This window comes from Pterocles gutturalis, unplaced genomic scaffold, assembly GCF_000699245.1.
Source record: "Pterocles gutturalis isolate BGI_N339 unplaced genomic scaffold, ASM69924v1 scaffold31490, whole genome shotgun sequence".
Lineage (NCBI taxonomy): Eukaryota > Metazoa > Chordata > Aves > Pterocliformes > Pteroclidae > Pterocles > Pterocles gutturalis.
The window spans coordinates 1-21,441 of record NW_010144404.1 but is presented as its reverse complement, the minus strand read 5'-3'; the positions used below and the strand labels follow the sequence as shown (position 1 = coordinate 21,441).

At 37.1% G+C, this 21,441-nt stretch overlaps 1 protein-coding gene across 1 annotated transcript; it reads left to right on the top strand.

Annotated features, from left to right (window-relative positions):
• Positions 1 to 2,817: 2,817 nt before the first annotated feature.
• On the top strand, positions 2,818 to 20,709 carry LOC104460594 (probable ubiquitin carboxyl-terminal hydrolase FAF-X; the record flags this gene model as incomplete). Its single annotated transcript, XM_010085092.1, has 10 exons — positions 2,818 to 3,074; positions 4,947 to 5,092; positions 5,388 to 5,467; positions 11,549 to 11,661; positions 12,434 to 12,652; positions 13,842 to 13,957; positions 14,206 to 14,457; positions 14,535 to 14,673; positions 16,288 to 16,440; positions 20,605 to 20,709. Coding segments are annotated over exons 1-10 (1,419 nt in total), but the record flags the coding sequence as incomplete, so codon positions are not given.
• Between the last annotated feature and the right edge of the window lie 732 nt (positions 20,710 to 21,441).

The window sequence follows — 21,441 nt, the reverse complement described above, 5'->3', positions numbered from 1 at the left end:
GACTGGTAAATTACTCCCTTCTAATACTGTTTAAAATGCATAAATGGGGTATTTGTGCTTAGAAAATCATGTTTGTGTGCTCTCTAATTAGAAGGAAAATACCTGAACAAGGATATCCTTGCAATTTAGAATATGCAGGTACTACAAGAAGCTATCGGACCATTTGCTGGAGATGGAGTGTTTTTAGTTAACTGCAGCATAACTTGAAGTTACTTTTGTATCTTTGAGGACATCACACCAACGAGGGGAGAGAAGTGATGTTGTTAAGAAGTTGGCCTTTCTTATGCACATGGCCAAGCCAAATGAACTTATCTGGAGGCTCTGAAATATACTTTTCTGGGAATGTAATTTAAGTAATATGCATACAGTATCATCATTTCAGTGTTAAGCAGTCACTAAATAAGAGGAAGAAAAAGTTATGTTAGTCCTTTATGTAAATGTTCTGTATTTACTAGTGTCTACAAAATTCTTTTTATTTTGGTTGACGCAGATTTTGTTTTACTCTGTGAATTTACAAGATTTTGAATAAGTCAGTTATTTCCATAATAGTTTTCTTGTATCTCGTAGTTACATTATGTCATTCACCTTGAGCAGAAAGGAATTTACCGGAATGCTTTGCTCACACCCTTCAACTAAGCACAGAGGCAAAATCTGAAGGTGAATCCGCACTAGTGTAAGTCAGGGTAACAGGAGAGCTACAGTTCCATCCTGGTTCTCTGGCTGGCGTTAGGATCAGTACTCTCTGGCCTTGCAGTACACTAGTTTAGGTAGCTAAAGAAACTGAAAAGTAATTACAATCTTTGTAAATTTGGCTGGGTTTTTTTAAAATTGTTGTTTCCTTTAGTACTCTGAATTGGCTCACTTCATGATAGTTCAGCCAAAAGCATTAGAATAAGAAAAAGATGAGGCTGAAGCAACTTGCACTTCTTGTAAGTTATTGTGGAACTTAAGCTGCTAGCCATCACGTCTTTCTGCAGTTTAAGCCACCCTTGACCAGGAGTGCTGCTGAATGGAGCTGTTTCACCCTCTCCTTGCTTCTTTGCTACCTTGTGCCAGCACAAGTTCTTGTGTGGCTGTGTTGTGAACCAGACCTGCTAAGGAAGAATGGTGGTAATTAAGGAAGGTTTATTGCGGTGGTAGAGTTGGCTTGAGGCTGTTGAAAAGTACAGTGTAAGTTGGCAGAGGTTCTATTTAACTGGTTTATGTGGGTACCTATAAGCCTCAGTCAGGTGGTGCAGGGGAACTGTCTACACTGAACTGCAGTAGACTACAGTGTATTTGCGTGTATATGTATATATATGGCAGGAAACCTAGCCTTGCTAATACTTTCTACCTAGTGATCTTTCTAAACATTGATTAGAAAACAACTAAATACTCAAAGGGGAAGGCATTTAAAAAAGAGCACCAATTAACATAAGTTAATTTTTAAAGTTGCCTTTAAAAAAAATCAGTTTCTTCCCAAAGGAAATTTGAGTTGATAATGCCTTTTTGCTGGATTTAGCAGGCTTACTAAGCTCTGTGAATATGAATTCTGAAGGGTGGGGATGGATTACAATTGACTGTATTCAAAGAATACAATTTTATTCAAAAGTGAACATTGTTTTAGTGACAATATTAGAGATGTCTAAATTAGTTGGTGCTGTTAATATTGGAAACTGGAGAAATAGTGTATTCAGTCAAAATTTATATATGTAACTGGGCTTGCAAATTTGTACAATTTAGGAAAGGATTTTTAAAGTGTCTTGAGAAAGAACAGCATAGAAAACTAATTTGAGATGTCATGATAAGCCAGTTACAAATGTGCATAGTGTTACAGCAGAAATTTCACTCTAACTTGTTAAATTAAAGCTTTTGCTGATTGAATCAGGAACTTAGCACCGTGAACTGAATCTTGCTGAACGCTCATACCATTCTTTCTGACACCCTGCTTGGCTTTTGAACTTTCTGAGTACTGTTGTTGGTTTATGTAGTACTTGGAAGAGTTGATCTGGAAAATGACATCTCTTCTTTTGTGGTTGTACAGTGCCCTGTAGTATAGAGTGGAACTGTTGGTATAACTTAATGGAACTTCTTATTTCTGTATTTAAATGATACACAATGAAGCTGAAGTGCATAGTGATTATTAAACTGTTGGTTTGTCATGATTACAAGATCAACAAGTAAATCTGATGTCACAGTTTTTCTTCATATAATCCACTTAAATATTTGGGGGGGATGTGATGGGCTTTGCAGTGAGTGTGAAAGGGCAGTAGACCCAGGCTGTCATAGGTGCATGCTGAAAGAAGGGAATACAGCTCAAATGCCCTAGGTAAATACTGATGGACTAATAGAAGAAGTTTGGCTGCAGGGTCTGTATTAGTCTTAGCTGAAGTAGAATCACTTTCTAACTACTTCTCAGAAATCTGAAGTTGGACAGTGTCAGGAGAAGAGTATTGGAAAAGATGATAAATTCGTCTGTTTACGGTCTTATGCAGTTCATTTCTACATAGACCTCTGTCAGCACTTTGGATTCAAACTGAGAATCTAAGGTAGCAATGAAGCACAGCAGAGAGTATCAGCTGTGTTTTGGATGTGTGTCGTTTTCTCAGTGGTACAGAGGTAATTATCAGTGTAGCTTTTATTTAGAAGATTAAAATAATATTAAATTTTTCAAATGTTACCTTCTTCTGATGTTAGTTGTACTCAATAAAAATAAGTACTAAGTCTAAAATAAAAGATTATTTATAGCAGTGTATTTGTTTTTGTAGTGTTCTTTTCAAAGTATGGATTAGTTCTATATGGATGTGTCAATATAGCATATTGGTTTGTTTGTTTTTTCAGGTTATGCAATGGTCTCTGCAAGATGGCATATTCTTGAGTTGGAGCTTTTTAAGACAAGCATACGCTGGTACTTCAACTTTACTAAGTGGACTATAATTTCTTCTCTCACAACAACTACATAAGCAGACAAAATTGCAAAGATCTGCCCTGTGTCGAGTATGACAGCCACGACTCGTGGCTCTCCAGTAGGAGGGAATGATAGCCAGGGCCAGGCTCCTGATGGACAGTCCCAGCCTCCCCTCCAGCAGAATCAGGTATGATATTAGCAATCAAGTTGTCTAAAAATCAGGGTGTTAGAGTGTGTCTGAATTATTTGAGTTTGTATATTCCTAGAGATGTCTAGTTAAGTTAGATATTTTTGCGTGTGTGTCTAGAAGTAAAAAATATTTTTCAAGGTGGAGGTGGTGCTACTGGCAAAGTAGATACTGTTAGGGAGCACTGCATTGAAAAAGATGCTCCCTTTTCAGGCAGTGGCATAGTTCTCTCAAGCATATGTATTTTGGATAAGAAGCATTCTTAGAATAGTATCAGAAGCTTCCTCAAAACCGTATTGTAGGCTTACGTGCCACAGGTTGGTAAAGTTACTCTCTTGAGAGTTACAGTTCATGCTCAGTTCTGCAAAAGCACTTTTTGGATAAAAAAGCTTACAAGCAGGTATCAGCTGTTTAAGACCAGCTTCATCTGTGTCTCTGTTCATTGTAGTAGACTTTGTGAACAACTTAGCACCTTTCTGTGGAACAGGTTATCCTGCTTTCAAAAAGACAAACAAAAACTTTGAAATACCACATCATAATGTGATGATTTTTTTTGGGGGGGGGCGGAATACTGGAAAATATGCTTTTAAACAGTGCAGCCAAATCCATTTAAAAGAAAAGCCGCACTTTGTAATTTAATTTAGTATGAAGATTATATTTGTTTAGTACCACAAGGTTTAATGGTTGTTACTTCCTGAGGATTAATTGTTGTTTGGAACATGTGTGATGGGCTGACCCTGGCTGCCAGGTAAGTCTCCACCCTGTTGTTCACTCCTTCCGCCTCAGCGGGATGGGGGAGAGAATTGGAAGGGAGAAGTGAGAAATTGTATGGGTTAACAAAAAGGCAGTTTAATAAGGGAAGGGGTAGGAGGTGAAACAAGTGGTGCAAACACACACACCACCAGGTGATGGATGCCCAGCTGGTCCCTAAGAACAACTACCATGGAAAAAAAACTTCTCCCCTGTTTTATTGCTGAATGTGATACTATATGGTATGGAGCATCTTTTTGGTCAGTTTAGGCCAGCTGTCCTGGCTGTGTCCCCTCTCAGCCTCTTGTCTACCCCCAGCCTACTTACTGCCTGGAGGGCAAAGTGAGAAACACAAGGCCTTGAATCCATGCAAGCACATATCAGCAGCAGCCAAAACACTGGCGTGTTATCAATACTGTTTTGGTCACAGATCCAAAACCCAGCACCGTACAGGATGCTGTGAAGAAAATTAACTCCATGCCAACCAGACACAGTACAGAATGTGAAAAATAGTCTTGAGGTTTTGGCCCTCCCTTGTCCTCCTAAATCTTCCTGTTCTTATTTGAACCTTTTATTATTGCCAGTTCATACTATTTCTATATACAAATAAGCATGCATCTACAAAATCCACTGTATTTTGCCTGGTCCATTAAAATGGCTAATTAAAATGGCCCATTAAAATAACTAATCATGTTCTTGGAGGTTGGTTAGTAGCCAGCTGTAGTAGTGTTACTCATTTTTAGCAAACTCTCTTAGAAAATATTTTTCATGATAATTTTTTTCTGTGCTGTTGCTGAAGTTTGTCCTACCTAACATAGTAATATTTTCTGCAGAAGATCTGTAAAAACTGGAGCATATGTATAGTCTTTATTTTTACCTTCCAGATAGGTGGTCTGCTGAAAGTAGTAGTCTGGGAAAGTAGCTTAATTTTTAAATGGTCAAGTTAGAAAGCATATAGCACACTTTATGCTCTATATTTTGTTAATCTGAAATAAAATTATTATATTTTATGATGACAGGTACTTCAAGTGATTCTTTGAAACACAATGTGAAGGAGAAATATCAAAATAAGTGGCATGTAAGTGCAGGCAGTATTTAAAGTATTTTCCCTACCAATTTTAGACTTCTTCACCTGATTCTTCCAATGAGAACTCCCCAGCTACCCCGCCTGAGGAGCAGGTCCAAGGAGATGCTCCACCCCAGCTTGAAGATGAGGAGCCTGCGTTTCCACACACAGACCTGGCAAAGTTGGATGACATGATCAACAGGTATTTTCACAGTTTTTCAGAGGGTATAGATTATTTATACAAGTATCTCGACAACGGAACATCTTTGTTTCACTGGATTTCTTGAAATACTTTTTTTATTGGATCAGAGTTGTAAAGAGAAAGAGGCTCAAATTAGAATTTTTTTTGTTTGTTAGTTTTTTAAATGGGGTCATCAGGGCCACTGAAAAATGTATATTCTTACGCTATATTAAAAGCATTACAAAGGGGCAAGAATTCTTGATTTTTGTGAAGCGCAATTCAAATGCATGGCTATTTGTTTTGGTTTTGAATATAGGCCTCGATGGGTTGTTCCAGTATTGCCGAAAGGGGAATTAGAAGTTCTTCTAGAAGCTGCTATTGACCTAAGTAAAAAAGGTAAGCAGAAAAGACAATTATTACTGGGCCAGTGTGTTAAAGTCTTTTCTTGTTCTTCTGAATCCCTGGTGGAGGTTAAAATTTTTTAATTATTTCTTGTTACAACCTTGGTCCTGAAGATTGTGTCAGAGTGGTATGCAAAACCATCAATGCAGTTAGAAATTAGGTGCCTTAGCATGAGTAGGGAAGTTCAGTAAGCTCACAGCAATAAAAATCTTGTTATTCCTGTCCTACCTGTTTTCTGTATTCACTTTGATGCCAGACCTAGTGGGTCTGGTCTTTATAACAGATACCAAAACTCAAAGAATTGTAGTTTTTTAAAAACAAGTTACTAGCCTAGCTTTCCTAATGTCTTGCCATACATTTTTGTTTGAATTTGTCACACAGGTACTTTCGAGAATATTAGAGAAAAATTAGAATTTGAAACAGCATGACTCAGACTAATAATTCTACCATGTTTCTGGCTGTGCCTGACTTGCTTGGAAGTAGGAGGGTTCCGTATCAGGACTGTGTATGGGCTTGCTAAATTGTACAATTCAGATTGACAAGTTTGTCATGTGTTCTGCAAAGTTCTGTTCTCCTGGGAAGTTGCTTTGGTCTCCTGTTTCGGTCAATATTCATTGTCCCAGTATTTGAATAATAGCAGAAGTCGGATCAAAATGTTTTTCTAGGAGACCTACACTTGTCAGCTAGTTGTATTTTAAATATAGTGACATACAAAGTACTTGTTCCTTGTTTTTGCTTAGCTGGACCAGGATGACTTCATTTCCATGTTAATAAAGGTTATTCTTAAGCAGTTTTAAGAATAAAAAGTGCATTGTGGTCATGATATTCTGGATTATCTTGTTTTCTGTAAGTCTTTTTTGCTTTGGAGCACTCTATGGAGAAACAAAAGTTAGGGTGCAACCTTGTGATCCAAAATAGGATAATGACATGTTGTTGCCAATGCTGATTTATCAGCCATAGTTGCGCTTGGAATTGACTTCTTGGCATGTAGCTAGGTCTGGCAGGAATCCTAAGGTGAGTGATTTTCAAGTGATCACGTCTGTTGAGGAGCAAAAGAAATGCCGAATTACGGAAAGAAAGTGCAGCCATCTATGTGTCTGGGCTGTTGGAACAGTGCTCGTGATTTGTGAGAGGGGAGATGGGTGTACTGCCAGCTGTTAAGTCATCTTTAACAAAAAAACCCCCAAAAAAACAAAAAAAAAACTGTCAATGCAATGAAGTAATGAGAGCAGAATGAGATTTTTGGCTACTCCTAATATCAACATACTCTCCAAAACGTCAGACTTAGTTGAAAGCTCCCAAAGACTTCTCTCTTTCCTCTGGAAGTTGTGAAGAACAATGGAAATCTGTTAATCTGCTTTATGCAGTTTGATCTCTATTGTTGTTGATGCCCAATTCTGAAAAGGGCTTCTGCGTTGCCATTTATTTATTTTTCCTCTTGCTCTCTAGATGAATTCCTGTGTGTGTGTGTGCGTGCGTACACAAGGACTATTGGCTAAGGAGAATACAATGAAAGCTGTTAGAACTAGTTGTTTAACTGTGTTATCTTTATAGTTGCATCCTAGATTTTTTTCCTTGGGTACTTGGAAGTTACATGATGGCTAAGAGGGTTCTTTTTAAAATAACTTTGAGTGCTCAAGCAATATGATAGGGTGCTTACTTGGTGTGACTGACACTGTTCGGGTAGTTCAGAACTTGTTGGACACTGTTTCAGAGCTGTGTATACATGGAGAAGTAATAGAAATGATTCTGTTGTGTACATTTTTAGTAGACTGAAAATGTGTTCCGTTATCTCAGCAAGATCTAAAATTGGACACCTTGCTACCTGGCTATGGGCATTTTTCTTAATCTGAGGACGTCTGTTTCAAAAGGGTGAACTGAAAGGAGAAATTGAAAAATAACCAGCCGTTGGATTACATAAATTTTATATTGCAGTCTGTAACTCATTTAGATTGTGAAGGAACAAAACCAAAAAGAGCCCACTGATTTTTTTTTTTATCAAGTACCATTTTCTAGTGGTTGGGCTTCTTAAGTAGCTTTCATTCCTAACATTGTCACTGGCCATAGGTGTTGGCATTCTGGAGTGACTCTGGGGTAACTGCTGTCTTTGCGACCCTGTCTATAAAATAAGAATGGTATTTGCACACTCTTGAAATCTTTCAGGAGCTGAAATTGAAAGGGATGTAATTGAACTGAATGGTAAGTACTAGTAAGAATTAAATGACATCACTACCACCTTCAAGTGCAAGGAGCAAATTTGACAGAGCAGTGTGAATCCTGTCTAGACTGTGACTTCCATTATTCCTGGCAGATGCATTTTTTTATGGAAGATTATCTTTTTATGTGTAGGCATCAATGCATTATTTTTCATTAAGCAAGCCGTGAGACTATCAAGTGATGGTCTGGAGTTCCTTGCTAATAGAAGAAAACCTATTTGAAAAATAGAGTTTAATAGCAAGACTGTTTATCTTCCCAGTAGTTCTGGAATACTTACGAAGTGTTTTGAGTAATGAAATTTGCCTCAGAAATAAAGGTCATAGTGAGTTGGGTGCTATAAATTTAAAAGTAAAAAAAGAAATATGGTTTTAGGATTTTATAGGCTAGAATATTCTCCGCTCTTTCTTTCAAAATCCCCTCAACAGCTCTGTGCTGCTCCGCCTTTATTGTGGATTTTACTGCTCCTGATGTTTACGTTCAATTTTTAAAATACTGCCAGAACTTTCTGATGTGACACCTACAAGCAAGATGCAAAGCATCTTTTAGAATTTGTACCTTACTTAAACTGAAATGACATTTCACTGCACAATTTAAACCTTCAACTTCAAACCCAAATCTTCCTTTTTGATGAATTACAAAAGCTTACAAAGTGGGAAAGAGGTGAGAGGCGGGCTCTACGGCCTCAAAAAAAAAAGTGCATGTGTGCTTGAGCACACATTGTAGGCAGATCCAAAATCTAGGCAGTGTAATAATGTTTCCAGCATCCTTTCTAAAGGCCATCTCTCTCTGGATGATCCATCTGCATTTCTGTAGGACCACTCTTGAGTTCCTGGCTGAAGCTGTATCTTCTGCATTTTCTTGAAATGGTTATTTTTAGCCATCTATCTATAGCAAGGACATTGCATTTGTGTCATCAGGTTCCAAAGTTTCTTAGCCAGGTACTTGGGCTAGAACCAATTCAGTGAAATGACTACAGCAGAGCCAGTGCAATGTCTTGGTGTAGAAAGACTCTCATACTCTTGGTGATGAAGAGTTATTGGACGTCTGCCGGAATCTGTGAGTGCCATGTGTAGCCACTGTGCCCATGGGTAAGTGTGGGTTTCCCTGAAGTTTATTGGCCCCGGGTCACTGTCAGTTCTGCAGGGCCTGAGCCAGCCCTTACCAAGCCACGGAAAGGCTTATGTGCTCCAGGTCTGGGGAGGCTTCAGTGGCACAGTATCACACCAGTTTGTGGAGCCAGCCCAGCTCTGGGGTTGCAGCTACAAAGTTGTGTAATCCAAAGTCCTCGAGAAGAGGAGCTGAGTGATTTTGCTTGGCCTTGGTGCTCCAACCCTATACCGTTGAATACCCTTCAGATGCATCAGAGTTTGTTCATCTACAGTTGTATCTGGACTGACAAGTTTTGTGGACCTAGAGGGTTTCTGCTCTTGTGACAGGGTTAATACACTCTGTGTGGTTTTTCTGGCAAACAGATCGCTTTTAAATGCAGGTACAGAAATCAAATGTCCCTCTATTCTTCCTCTGGTCCCCTAATCGTAGCTCCTGCATACTGTATGTTGCACCTTGTTTTTTCCTTTCATACTCACTTTTTTTCTCACTGCGTAATCCATTTCTCCAGCTGTTCTCTAGATACTTAGGGCTGCATGCACTTAACTTGCCTCTTGTATTCTTCCATATCTTGTGCTCTCAGAATTTGGACAACAGGGATAAAAATAGCTGCTTGCAGTCTTACCTGAGAGTTAGTGATACTGAATCTGGTTCAAACAGTAGATGCCAGGTGTCTGGTGTAGTTGCTGTTTCTCTTCTCACTGTCTTTGGATTACTCTTGCTTCCTCTCCCAACCTGCTGTCTTCTGGGACTCCTGTACCCTGCTTTTGATGAGACTCCAGTCCTTGTGGACACCTAGCCTTGGCTCCTTCTGTAAGTGTCATCTATTGTTTTGTCAGTAATGCAGCATTGTGGGAGAAAGTAGAACGTGATTGTATATCCAGAGTCATAGAAGTATCTTCTCAGGTTCTACACCTTCCCTCTCTTTCCAAATTCAATGAAGTAGAGAAAGGACAGTGCATTTTGAAACACTCTGGTTTGGTATTCCTGGACTTGGTTTGAAATGTGTTGCTGACTGAAGCTGGCTAACCATTGTGGGATGGGGTGGTCCAAGAAGTACTTTAAAGTTTGAGAGATATTTCATTGCAGTATACTGGTTATCCAAGGAACATTAAAATCACTTGAGTGCTGCTTTAAGTTTGTATTCAAGAATTAAGTTCACTGTTACATTTGGGTTTGTAAAGGCACATTTCCCCTAGGTCAGTTTGACCACTTTGGATGCCTTCCCTGTCCTCTGTTTTGTATGGGGTGAAGTTGTCATCTTTACCTCCTTGAGGAGTGAATTTAACAAAGTCCTTTGTTTACTGGGCAGTGCCCATCTCTCTTCTTTCGTCATGTTGTCATTGCTGTGGCTTGTGGCCTTTTGTTACTGGCCTTCGCACTTACTATATAATGTAGGGATGTCAGCTATCCAGACTGCAAGCTACATAGGAAGATAATGCAGAGTTTTTTATCCTTGGCCACTTAATGTATATAATGTACCTTTGCTAGTGATAAAAAGATGGAACACTGGAGTTGTTTTCAAAAAGGTGGCAGGGACTCTCCAAAGATTCCTGCTTTACTGGAGTTGCTTGAGAGCTGCACCCACTCTAGGAGTACAGGCTAGCAAGCCCTGTTACAGGAGTTTGGAAAGCCTTTGTGGTATCTGCTAACAAGCGTGACAGATGTTCTGTGACGACTTTTGAAATGAACCTCTGTTGCACAGTTGTTTGTGACTATGAGGAACTTTAATTTGATATCCCAAATAAATCTTTCCCAAACCACTGGAACTTACTGTCAGAGGTAAGGACATTGTGGGGGGTGTGTGGTGGTGGCAGTCATTTTAGTGAATCTGGATGCTGTAGGCTTGTTGAATGTTAAGATTCCCTGATTTAAAATTAAACTTTTTCTGTAAATAGACTATGCAGGCAGGTCACAGTTTTCTTTCAATAATGTGTCCAATGGCTTTCATAATTTCCCATGTGTACTGTTACATGTTCAATATATTTTTCTGTTGACTTTTAGCCCTATTTATATTTTCTAACTGAACTTTTGAAGGGGAAACACAGATTTCGTGAAATACTCAGTTATTTATCACTCCAGAGTTTTAAAATAGCTAAAAGAAAAGTATGGAGCACTGTTCTTTAATTTTAAACTTGACATACGGCTGCTGCAAGGGTTTATCGCAGTGTTGGGGTCTAGGTGTGTTGGGTCCTGGCACCAGAATTACAAGAAACTGTACTTCAAGTGAGAGTGAGAGACAGAAGGATTCATGTTTATTTTTGCAGGTTACTTGTGTCTGGGAGGCTGACTAGGTCTCACCCTTTCTTCTGCTAACTTGCTGAGTTTTACTGGTAGTGACTTATTTAATAAGAGTTGCTATAGTTTATACATAAACATATAGTTTATACATAAACAATGTATACCAGAAGAATGGAAGATAAAGATTGTACTTTTTGCTACTATACCTTGGAGTGTTACACGTGTCGGAAAAAAAAGAACACGCTATCACATGTTTTTAAAATAATTTAAAAATTATCTAAAGGTGTGCAATTTTGGAGGTGGCTTTACTAGAATGTTAGTCAGGTTTTTGTGCATTCAAGCTTATGCAAGTTTGTCTTAATCCAACACTTCTCTTTTTAAAATAATTCTGAATCTTTGAACACCAAACTTTTGAAGTCCAAATCACTACTTTCAATATTTAAAAGTTCATGTAACAACTAATGAAATTGCCTATCTAATAGTTTCTTTTTCCTTTCTATTTTAAAACAGGCCTTGATGTCAAGAGTGAAGCATGCCAGCGATTTTTTCGAGATGGGTTAACAATATCTTTCACAAAAATCCTTACAGATGAGGCAGTGAGTGGCTGGAAGTTTGAGATTCATGTAAGTTGTTAAAGTTGTGTTTCTGAAAGCATAGTAGTTTAAATGAGGAAGGAGACTGTCTTTTTGTGACTATGAGGAGACTGCAGAGACTGAATCTAATTTTTGAAACTGTACAGAGAACTGGGAGAACTCTTGTATATGTGGCTTTGGACCCCCTAAGTCATCCTTCTGTCATTGTTTCATCTTATTGCCTGTGGTGGTTTTGAAAGGAGATAAAACATGAGTGATGATATGAGGAGGAACTGAACTTTGTATGTTCAGTACTACAGCTCTCCTTAGGCAGGCTGTCTTTGGCCTGGTGTCTAGAGACCCGCTTATTTTATGTGCATGCTAGGACATAAAAACTTGCTTTTTCAGTAAAAGCTTTTCGCAACCTGCTAACTTCAAAATGTAGCAGCCGTTGGAATATAAAAACTGCCTATTGGATAGCTACTCACATGCCAAATTAGAAACTGTGAAGATCTTCCTAAGCAAATTAAAGTCTGTGAGAGAAATGGGTAAAAGAAGGACAAGTTAATAGCTCAGTGGTGATTCATGCATGCCTCAAATAACCAGAAATATTTGTGTCTTTTTCCTAAATTTAATTTTTAGCTAAAAATAAATAGTTTAAAGTTTGCTTAAGGCCTTTATTGGAGGAGGTACAAATTGAAATACGTTGTTGTAAAAATCTTAGGCAATTCTGCATGCTAAGTACAAATAGTTCAGAGTTTATAGTTCATATTCATTGTACAGTCACCTGCCATATTCTTGGTTGTTGTTTTTTTCTTATTAGAGATGTATTATTAACAACACTCATCGACTAGTGGAACTCTGTGTGGCCAAGCTGTCCCAAGACTGGTTTCCCCTTCTTGAACTTCTTGCCATGGCCTTAAATCCTCACTGCAAATTCCATCTATACAATGGTACTCGTCCCTCAGAAACAGTTCCTGCAGGAGTCCAGCTTGCTGAAGATGAACTTTATGCCCGTCCTCCTGACCCACGATCACCAAAGGTATGAGAGCATTTTCAGACCTGTATTTTTAGTTCTATGCAGTGTTACCTAATTATACAGTAACCACAGAGAAGTGTTCTTAGAGGGGAAAAAAAACCACATTCATTCTCTATATCGCTAAGATGTTCTGCTGCTTTTGATGTGTACATTAAATAATGATCGGTTAAATTTCCTGTTCTGGCTCTTTCAGTCTCTGGTCCACAACCAGACTGTCATGTGTTTCTACAGTAAGCTGGCACAATTCTATTGGAATGGCATTCCTACTATGATAATTGGCTTGCTTGTATTTGCCAGTTGATGGATTTACCTTCTCACTCAACATGGTTTTGTAGGTGACATATTTTGAGGAGAAGGTGATGTGATGAAGTAGAAATTTCTCCCTTTCATTGTGGTTTCCGGTCATGGGAGAAATGTTTTTAATTGGACATGGGTTGCTAGTCAGTGTGGTTTTGGGTTTTGTTTTTTTGTTTTGTTTTGATTTGGGGAGGGGGGGGGGGGGGTTTGGTTGGGATTTTTTTGAGTGGGGTTTTTTTGTTTGTTTGCGCTGCTAGTTAACAGCCAAACAGATTAGTAATCTGTTCTGGTTCTTGGGTCTGAATTCTTCAGAATCGTGTTCCAAATAGCATTGGTACAACTTCAGGAGCTAACCATATTATATTTTTTTGCTTTCTTCCTTTTTTTTTTTTCTTTGTAGTAGAACTGCTACCTGTTGATATGTAAGAACCAAAGATAAATAACTGTGTTGCTGGACTTCCTTGCATTGCTAGCTGTGTTTAGAAGAATGTTGTTTTGCATTCTTACTGCTTTGATATGCAGCATTATCACGTCCAGAACCAGAAAAAAATACTGGAATCATCATGCTTTCTGTAGTAACTTATCAGACAAAGATGAACCTGAAGTATAGTTGTTTTTATTGCTAAATATTTGATAAAATAATTTTAATAACTAATATATAGCATCTGTTTTTTTAACATGATAGTGGGAAAGATCATGTTGCCTATTTCTAAGCATTTCCTTAAAACTGAATATTTAAGCTATAGAGACAAGTTCACTGTCAGTTCTATTGCCTTCTAACAGTTTATTATGTAAGGACTTTTTTTAAAGCAACTTTTGTTACTAGCAGGTACTTGAAAGTGTTTCTAGATGGTAGTTTGTACATGTCAGAAAATAACTGCTTATTATATTGCAGGGTTGGCTAGTAGATCTTATAAACAAGTTTGGCACATTAAATGGATTTCAGATCTTACATGATCGCTTCATGAGTGGATCAGCATTGAATGTTCAGATAATTGCAGCTCTCATCAAGTAAGTTTTTTAAAAATAATAATTTACCTATTTTGAAAAGTTGGACTAAATAAAATATTACGTTAGCACAAAGCTTCATCTTTTCTTGAAGCACTTCCCCTCACTGTCTCTTAACTAATTGTCTTTACTTTCAACATTTCACAGGCTTGTAAATAGACTCGAGTTTCTTGAATGAATGGCTTCTTACTATTGTAGTATTGCACAATTACAGATTATGGCACTTTGATCCTTTTTTTCTTTCTTTTTAGGCCATTTGGACAATGTTACGAATTTCTAACATTACATACAGTGAAGAAATATTTCCTTCCAATTATAGAAATGGTTCCACAATTTTTAGAAAATTTAACAGATGATGAACTGAAAAAAGAGGCAAAGAATGAAGCCAAAAATGATGCCCTGTCAATGATAATCAAATCTCTAAAGAATTTAGCTTCACGAGTTCCAGGACAAGAAGAAACCGTAAAAAACTTAGAAATATTTAGGTTAAAAATGATACTGAGGTAAGATGCTACTCCTAAATATTATATGCTACTTCTGACATTATTTTCATGCTTCTTACATTTAATTTCTCTTACAGGTTGTTACAAATTTCTTCTTTCAATGGTAAAATGAATGCACTAAATGAAGTTAACAAAGTAATATCTAGTGTGTCATATTATACCCATCGACATGGTAATCCTGAAGAGGAAGAATGGCTTACAGCTGAAAGAATGGCAGTAAGTTTTCCTCTTCACTGAAATTCATTGAGTAGATTTTCTTCCTCCTGATTATTTTACTTTTAGAAGTATGTATCTATTATGGGTCCTGCACACACTGCTGTTTTTCATATGTAGTGTTATAAACAGTAGGCATCATATCATGGTAACAAGTTATTTTAATAGTGGTCTTTCTGTAAAAAATTGCTGTATTTGCTTCAAAGCTACCGTTGAGAATAATTTTCAGTGCTGCTAAAAAACATGCTTTAAAAAGGGATCCTTGAATAGCATGTGTTTTTTATATAGTGTTTAAAAAAAACCCAAAAAACACCCCAAAAAACCAAAACCAAATCTAGACAAAACAAGTGTGATTAGTTTGAAACTTTAGTGCACCTGTACCTAAGAATCAAATGTTCATTTAGATAAGGATCTAGTCTGGGGTTTGTGCTTCAAGTAACTTTTTTTCTCATTAGAGTTCTAAGTGACTACTCTGCTTTTCACATTTCAGAAGCTGGATTCTTTGGTACAGAAAGTTCTAGATAGCACATTTTTATTTATTGATTTAATATTTACATATTTTGACTACTGTTTCATGCTTAAGTGTGTATGTAGGGTACTATTAAAATGAGCGTTTATTTAAAGTTTTATTTAAAGACAATTTTCTCTTAATCTTTGTGAAATTTAATTGTGTTAAGTGATTTTTGCACTATTCTGCCCCATTTTTGTGACTGGCTACTTGTTGTGAGGTTTATAATCTGCAAAACGGCTGCTGACAAAAAGAGTGACTGCAGTTTGACTTTTTAAAGCAATAGGAAGAAATAGGACTCCCTTTACATGCTCACTATGGTTTGGCATCTCAGACAAGACCTCTATTTTTAAATGAAAACTTCTAGTTTTAAGTGTTTCACGAGACTAGCTTGAATATTTTAAGTCTGTAATCAAGGACACTGTTAGAAGGTATGATGCTGTATACATTTGTTTTCTTTTTCAGTGCTCAAAGCACGCACTGCTTTGCTTCAGTTGGAACAAAAAATAAGTGACTAATCTGACTGTGTCAGTGACACCACTGAAAAAAAACCCAAACATCTACTTAAATAAGGCTTGAACATTTTCCTTTAATTCAGTTAGAAGCATTTTTAAAAAACCCTATAGGTGGCAGTACTTAAATAACCTACCCCTTTTATGTGATAAGCTTTAGGCATACCAGTAAAGCTAGAAGTATCTTAAACAGTTTGGTTTTGATATTTAACGATTGTGACTTGGAAGAGAAGAATTTTGTTCCTTGAAGAGAACATTTAACTATTCTTCCCATTAGTTTTTTATGTTTGAAGTTGTTTGAACATTTTTTATGCTTCGAGTTCATGATTTTAATATGCCTGAAAAAATATTTCCCCTTAAGATATCACAGCGAATAGCATATTGAATTATTTAAAATGCTGAATTATTTTTTTAAGAGGAAATGAAAGTTAGAGATAAATACCTTCCTCTTGTGCCCCATATTTCTAATTTCTCCTAATTAGATTATTGTATATGAAGTCATTAGTCTGTAACAGGTTGAAATTTTTCTTTTTAGCTTCAATATTGGTGACAGCACTTCAGTAATTTGAGATGGCACTACTTTCTTTTTATATTCAGGAATGGATCCAGCAGAATAATATTTTATCAATTGTGTTGAGAGATAGTCTTCATCAACCTCAATATGTAGAGAAGTTAGAGAAAATTCTTCGTTTTGTCATCAAAGAGAAAGCCCTCACTTTGCAGGATCTTGACAACATTTGGGCTGCACAGGTAAAGAATTCAACTGCTTGTCTGCTACTGCGCAGGAGGGTTCTTGTTCTGTGTCATGTATTGAGAAAACGACGACTTGTGCTCCTTCTGCTTGTTGTTAGACAAAACTCAAGAAAATTTTGAAATCAGATGGTGTTCTTTCTTGGGGTTCAGGATCTCAAAATTGTCTTCTCAAATGTCCTCAGTAAAAGAGATCAACTACACGTTTATGTAAAGTCTAAAGGAACAATTCAGAGCATGGTGCAAAGATTATCCTTTTTAAGTATTAGAAAACCGTCAATGTTGAGCAAAGTCTAGATTGTGAAAGAACGTGATACATTATGACTTACATATCCTTAATGCATTTCAAAATATTGTTTCTAATATCTGAGTTCACCACAGACGTATAATTTTTTCCTGGGCAGAGTGCTATTAATAAGGCTTAAAATAATGGCTGTTCTAAAAGTTGTTTAAGAGCACATTCTTTCCTTTTGTATTGTAATGATTTTTTTTAAATTATACATTTTGCAATATTGAGTTACTTAAATGATCAGTGAAACTGGACTTCCTAGCTGTGGGCCGTATGAGTTCAGCACACATAAAGAGCAGCTGGAGAGCAGAATAATTATTAATTATTGAGTAGACAGAAAATGAAAGGTCAATTTAGGATAGAACCAAGTGAGAGTACATATATCCTTGTTCATAAGTAATTGGTAGTTAAACTCTAACTTAATTGTACAAGGAAGCCCTTAGGCCAGTCTTTCAAGTGTGGGAAGGCTAAATCCAGTTTCCAAGGTAGAGGGCTGTACTGGTGTTGTCAAGGATAGAGTTAAATTTCTTCATAGTAGCTTATATAGAGCTATGTATGTAAAGCAAAATATTTACCTGTTAAACTCTTTATCAAAACCCGTGAGTTTTCTCGCTTTTACCCTTACGATTCTTTCCCCCATCCCACTGTGGGGTGGGGAGTGAGCAAGCGGCTGGGTGGTACATAGTTGCCAGACAGGGTTATACCATGACAAGGGGGGGTAACACAGGAATTGGATAGTTATATCCCTAGTTTGTATGTGTTTGCAGTCTTCTGAAACTGTAACAATTTGGCTTAAGTGTATTTATCCAGGTGTCTCTATTTTTAGGCATGCTATTTTCAAGTTATGTTTGAAGCACTTGGGATTACAGGTGATGTAGTGAAGGGTTGACTTGATCTCTGGTGTTTGAACTAACTTTGTAATCTCTAGACTTCATTTCCAGCTTGATAGTAACTGCTGTCCTGGTTTCAGCTGGGACAGAGTTAACTTTCTTCAGAGTAGCTAATAAGAGGCTGTATTTTGAGTTTGTGCTGAGGAGAAGGCTGATAACATACTGATGTTTACAGTTGCTGCCAGGACAGTCAAGGACTTTCCAGCTTCTCTGCTGTGCCAGTGTCTGCAGGGGCAGGAGAAGTGGGGAAGGAGCACAGCCCCAATTGCTAGCCTAGGATTTGACCTTAGGTTTAGGATGAGACCCAAATTGGCCAGTGGTATATTCCATATCATGCACATCATGCCCAGTATATAGATCAGGATCTGTCTGGAAGTTTCTTCTCTCTCTCTGACTCTCACACGCTCTCAGACTCTTTTCTGGGGTGTAATTTTGGGTCTCTGCCTGCTCCGGGATCATGGGGTGGTGAGCAGTTGCACTGTGTATGACTCATTTGTATATTTGTATATTATTGTTACTACTATTACTGTCATTATTATAATAATTATTTTCAATTTTATTGTAGTGTAGCTATTCAGTTGTCCTTATCTCAACCCACAAGTCTCTTTTCCCTTTACCTCTTTAATTCTCTGCCCCATCCCTGGGAGGGGGGAGGGTGAGCAAGCAGCTGTGTGGTATTTGCTGCTGCTGGGTGGGTCAAACCACAATGCTGCACAGGCTGAAACTCAAGAAAGTCTTTATTTTCTTGTTATCCCTAAGTCCAGAAAATTACATCACGTAACAGAGTAATACACAGAAAACTTGAATTAGGGTCTGTGATAATACTGCTAGTTTTCAACTTGTGGTCTGTAGACCTTTCCAGGCTCTCTTTTTAAGAAGTCTGTAGGGGGAAAAAACCACTTTGAGAAGTTTGCTGTTAGTAGGCTTGTATTAGCTGTACTAGAGCCTCATGTTTTATAAGAAGGAAAAAAAAGCTGAAATTTGGAAGAAAGTCTTCCAAGCAATTATATTGCTCATAGTGCCTGGAAATGAGACATGTGGATAAGTTAGTTTAAGGTAAACTTTTTACCTTTCCAGAAAAGTGTGAACAAGTGGTACAACCCTTAAAGATAGGGGTAGTGAACCCCACCAGTTGCCAAAAAATTTAGGAATAAATCTCCCATGTTCTGACATACCTGGTAGTTGCCACGGTGCAGTTGCTGCAGTTTGCCCTGTGTTTTTTTTGTGTATGTGAAAGCTGAATTTAGTAAGTATTGTTCAGGTAGACAGTTTTTTCATTGTGGCGTTGGCTATGGAATTAAAATAGACAAAAGCAAGAATACCAAAATCTACTATTACGGAATGATTTTTACCACCTTCACTACTCCTTGTGTTTAGTAGTTTTTAGAAGTTCTTATTAAATGACTGCTTCTAAGAGCAGCTGAAGCATGAAATTCAGTAGCGAAGCGTTGATTTACTGTGTAGCTTTATGTAACAGGCAGGCTATTTTAGCTCTGGCTCGGTGCAGCAATGGTGTGGTTTTGCTTTCAGCTAGAGCTGTTATGTTACCGCCTGGTTTTAGAGGGTGAGCATGAACAAATTTAGTTGACATTGTAGAGTTACCCTGAGAATCTCAGTATCCTACTAGAGTAAAAATAAGTACTTAGTGAAAAATAATAAAATCATGGTGCTTTTGCATTTAGAAGGGAACATAAGTTTCAAGTTTTATTGAAGTGTTTTCTTGTCTTACAAAACAAGTGCTCAAAAAATAGAAGTATATTTGATTAAAGGAATAATGTTGGAAGTCTCTAAAGGCAAGCATTAAGTTGCAGCCTGATGACTTGCAGCGAAAGATTCATCTGGACAAGAAATAAAATTAGAGATTAGTGTTGGAGTCTCATTACTTACATTCAGGAACATTTAACTAGATTTTGACACGCGCTTCCCTATTTCAGCACAGCAAGCTGACAGTTCGCACACCAGGTTCCTTATGTCCTCCTACTGTCTTGTACTGCTTCCCTGGCCTTTTCTGTTCTTAAGGGCTTCCCTGTATCTGTTAAAAACCTCCCAAGATGAGATTGTTGTACACCTTAGTCTTCTTGCCCTGCCACCCCAGCGGCTGTGCGTAGTTCTCCTTTTATTTGTTATATTGTAGGTACTCTTTGTGACCTGTATGCGCTCAGTTTTTCTTTCTATCCAGTAAATGGTCTGATCAGAGAAAAAAAATTGTATGTTTTGCAAAATCATAAAAAAATCATAAAAAAAAAAGTGGAATATAACTAGTTTAGTAATTCCCTCTCTCCTAATCTGACCCATAACTTGAAAACAAATGTTTCTACTTAAATAAATTTTTTTCTAAGAAAAATTTATGGCACACTATAAAGAATATACAGTGTAAACTAATGTAACAAAGCTATTAGTCTTTTTTGTTTTTAAGTGAAGTACTAATGCAAGGTTTTAGAAAGAAATTAATTTTAAAACTGCTCATGGGTGCATTTTTAATACTTTACAAGATTACATCAGAGTTTGTTTTCTAGGCATTTGTTTTACCTTTTTTATTCTACACTTACAGCCTAGAACACCTCAATGAAATTCATTGAGGAAGTGGCTTTTGAGTCTTTTTCAAAAAAAACCCCCAAAAAACTCAAAACTACATTAAATTAAAATACTGATTTGTAAGTTAAAATACCCTTTTAGACATTATTGTCTACTGTCCCACAATGATTTTGTTAAAAAAAAAATATTGTGACACCACAGCGTTTATATTGTACATAAATACGTGTGCACACATACAGAGCGCCCTTAGATACTTACGCATACAAGGGAAATATTCCATGACTTCCCAGTGAAGTGAGTATTCAGTTTGCCTTGCTGCTCCCACAGCATCAGGTTTTCTTGCTGGCCACCTCAAACAGTCTTCTTGTAGAAATTATGTAGGATGTCTTGCTGCTTGACTTAATATGTGTTGCTACAAATGTTGGTGGATTCTTTTTGTCTTCCTGACAGGCAGGAAAACACGAAGCCATTGTAAAAAATGTACATGATCTCCTTGCAAAATTAGCTTGGGATTTCTCTCCTGAACAGCTTGATCACCTGTTTGATTGTTTTAAGGTAATCACGCATATTTTGACTGTATTTGGGAAATGGTTTGTGAAGTTGGATACAGATTTGTGACTCAACAGCTACTTTCTCCTTCTTTTAGATACAGGCAGTTTCCTTGTGTTAAAAGACTTCTTAATGTGTATAGCAACAGTCTGTAATATTTAATGTTAGAAATACTAGGTTGTGCTATTCTTTAATGAGCATTCATTGTGAGATTTTTAATTTACTTCCTGTCTAAAGCAAAGACTAGTTATGCTAGTTTAATTGGCAGTTTTGTTTTCTGATTTAAATGCTTTTGGATAATGCACAGCTGTTGAGACCTGTAATATTGAAGTGACATTTAACAATCCAAGGAAGGAATTTTTCAGATAAAAGAAGTTATTTATCTTAAATATCTTTTTACACTTGTTCCAAATTATTAAGTGTTCATGGTCTAGTAAATAGAATTTTTCTCCTGGCATTAGAGTAGGTTTCATCAAGTTAACCAGGCATTGCTACTTTTGATCTTCAAGTACAGGAAATCAAGGAGTTCCGTTCCCTGCTATCCCAATTTCATCTTTATCATGTAATAGTTTTTTCACTGGTTAACGTAGATACAGAATGAAACAGTCTCAGGAAGATAATGTTGAATGTTTATAAACATGTAATGATATGATTGAAATGGCAAAAGAACTTGTTTCTGAAAATATATGTTATTCACTGGCTTTTTATGTATTTATATTTTATATTATATATATTATT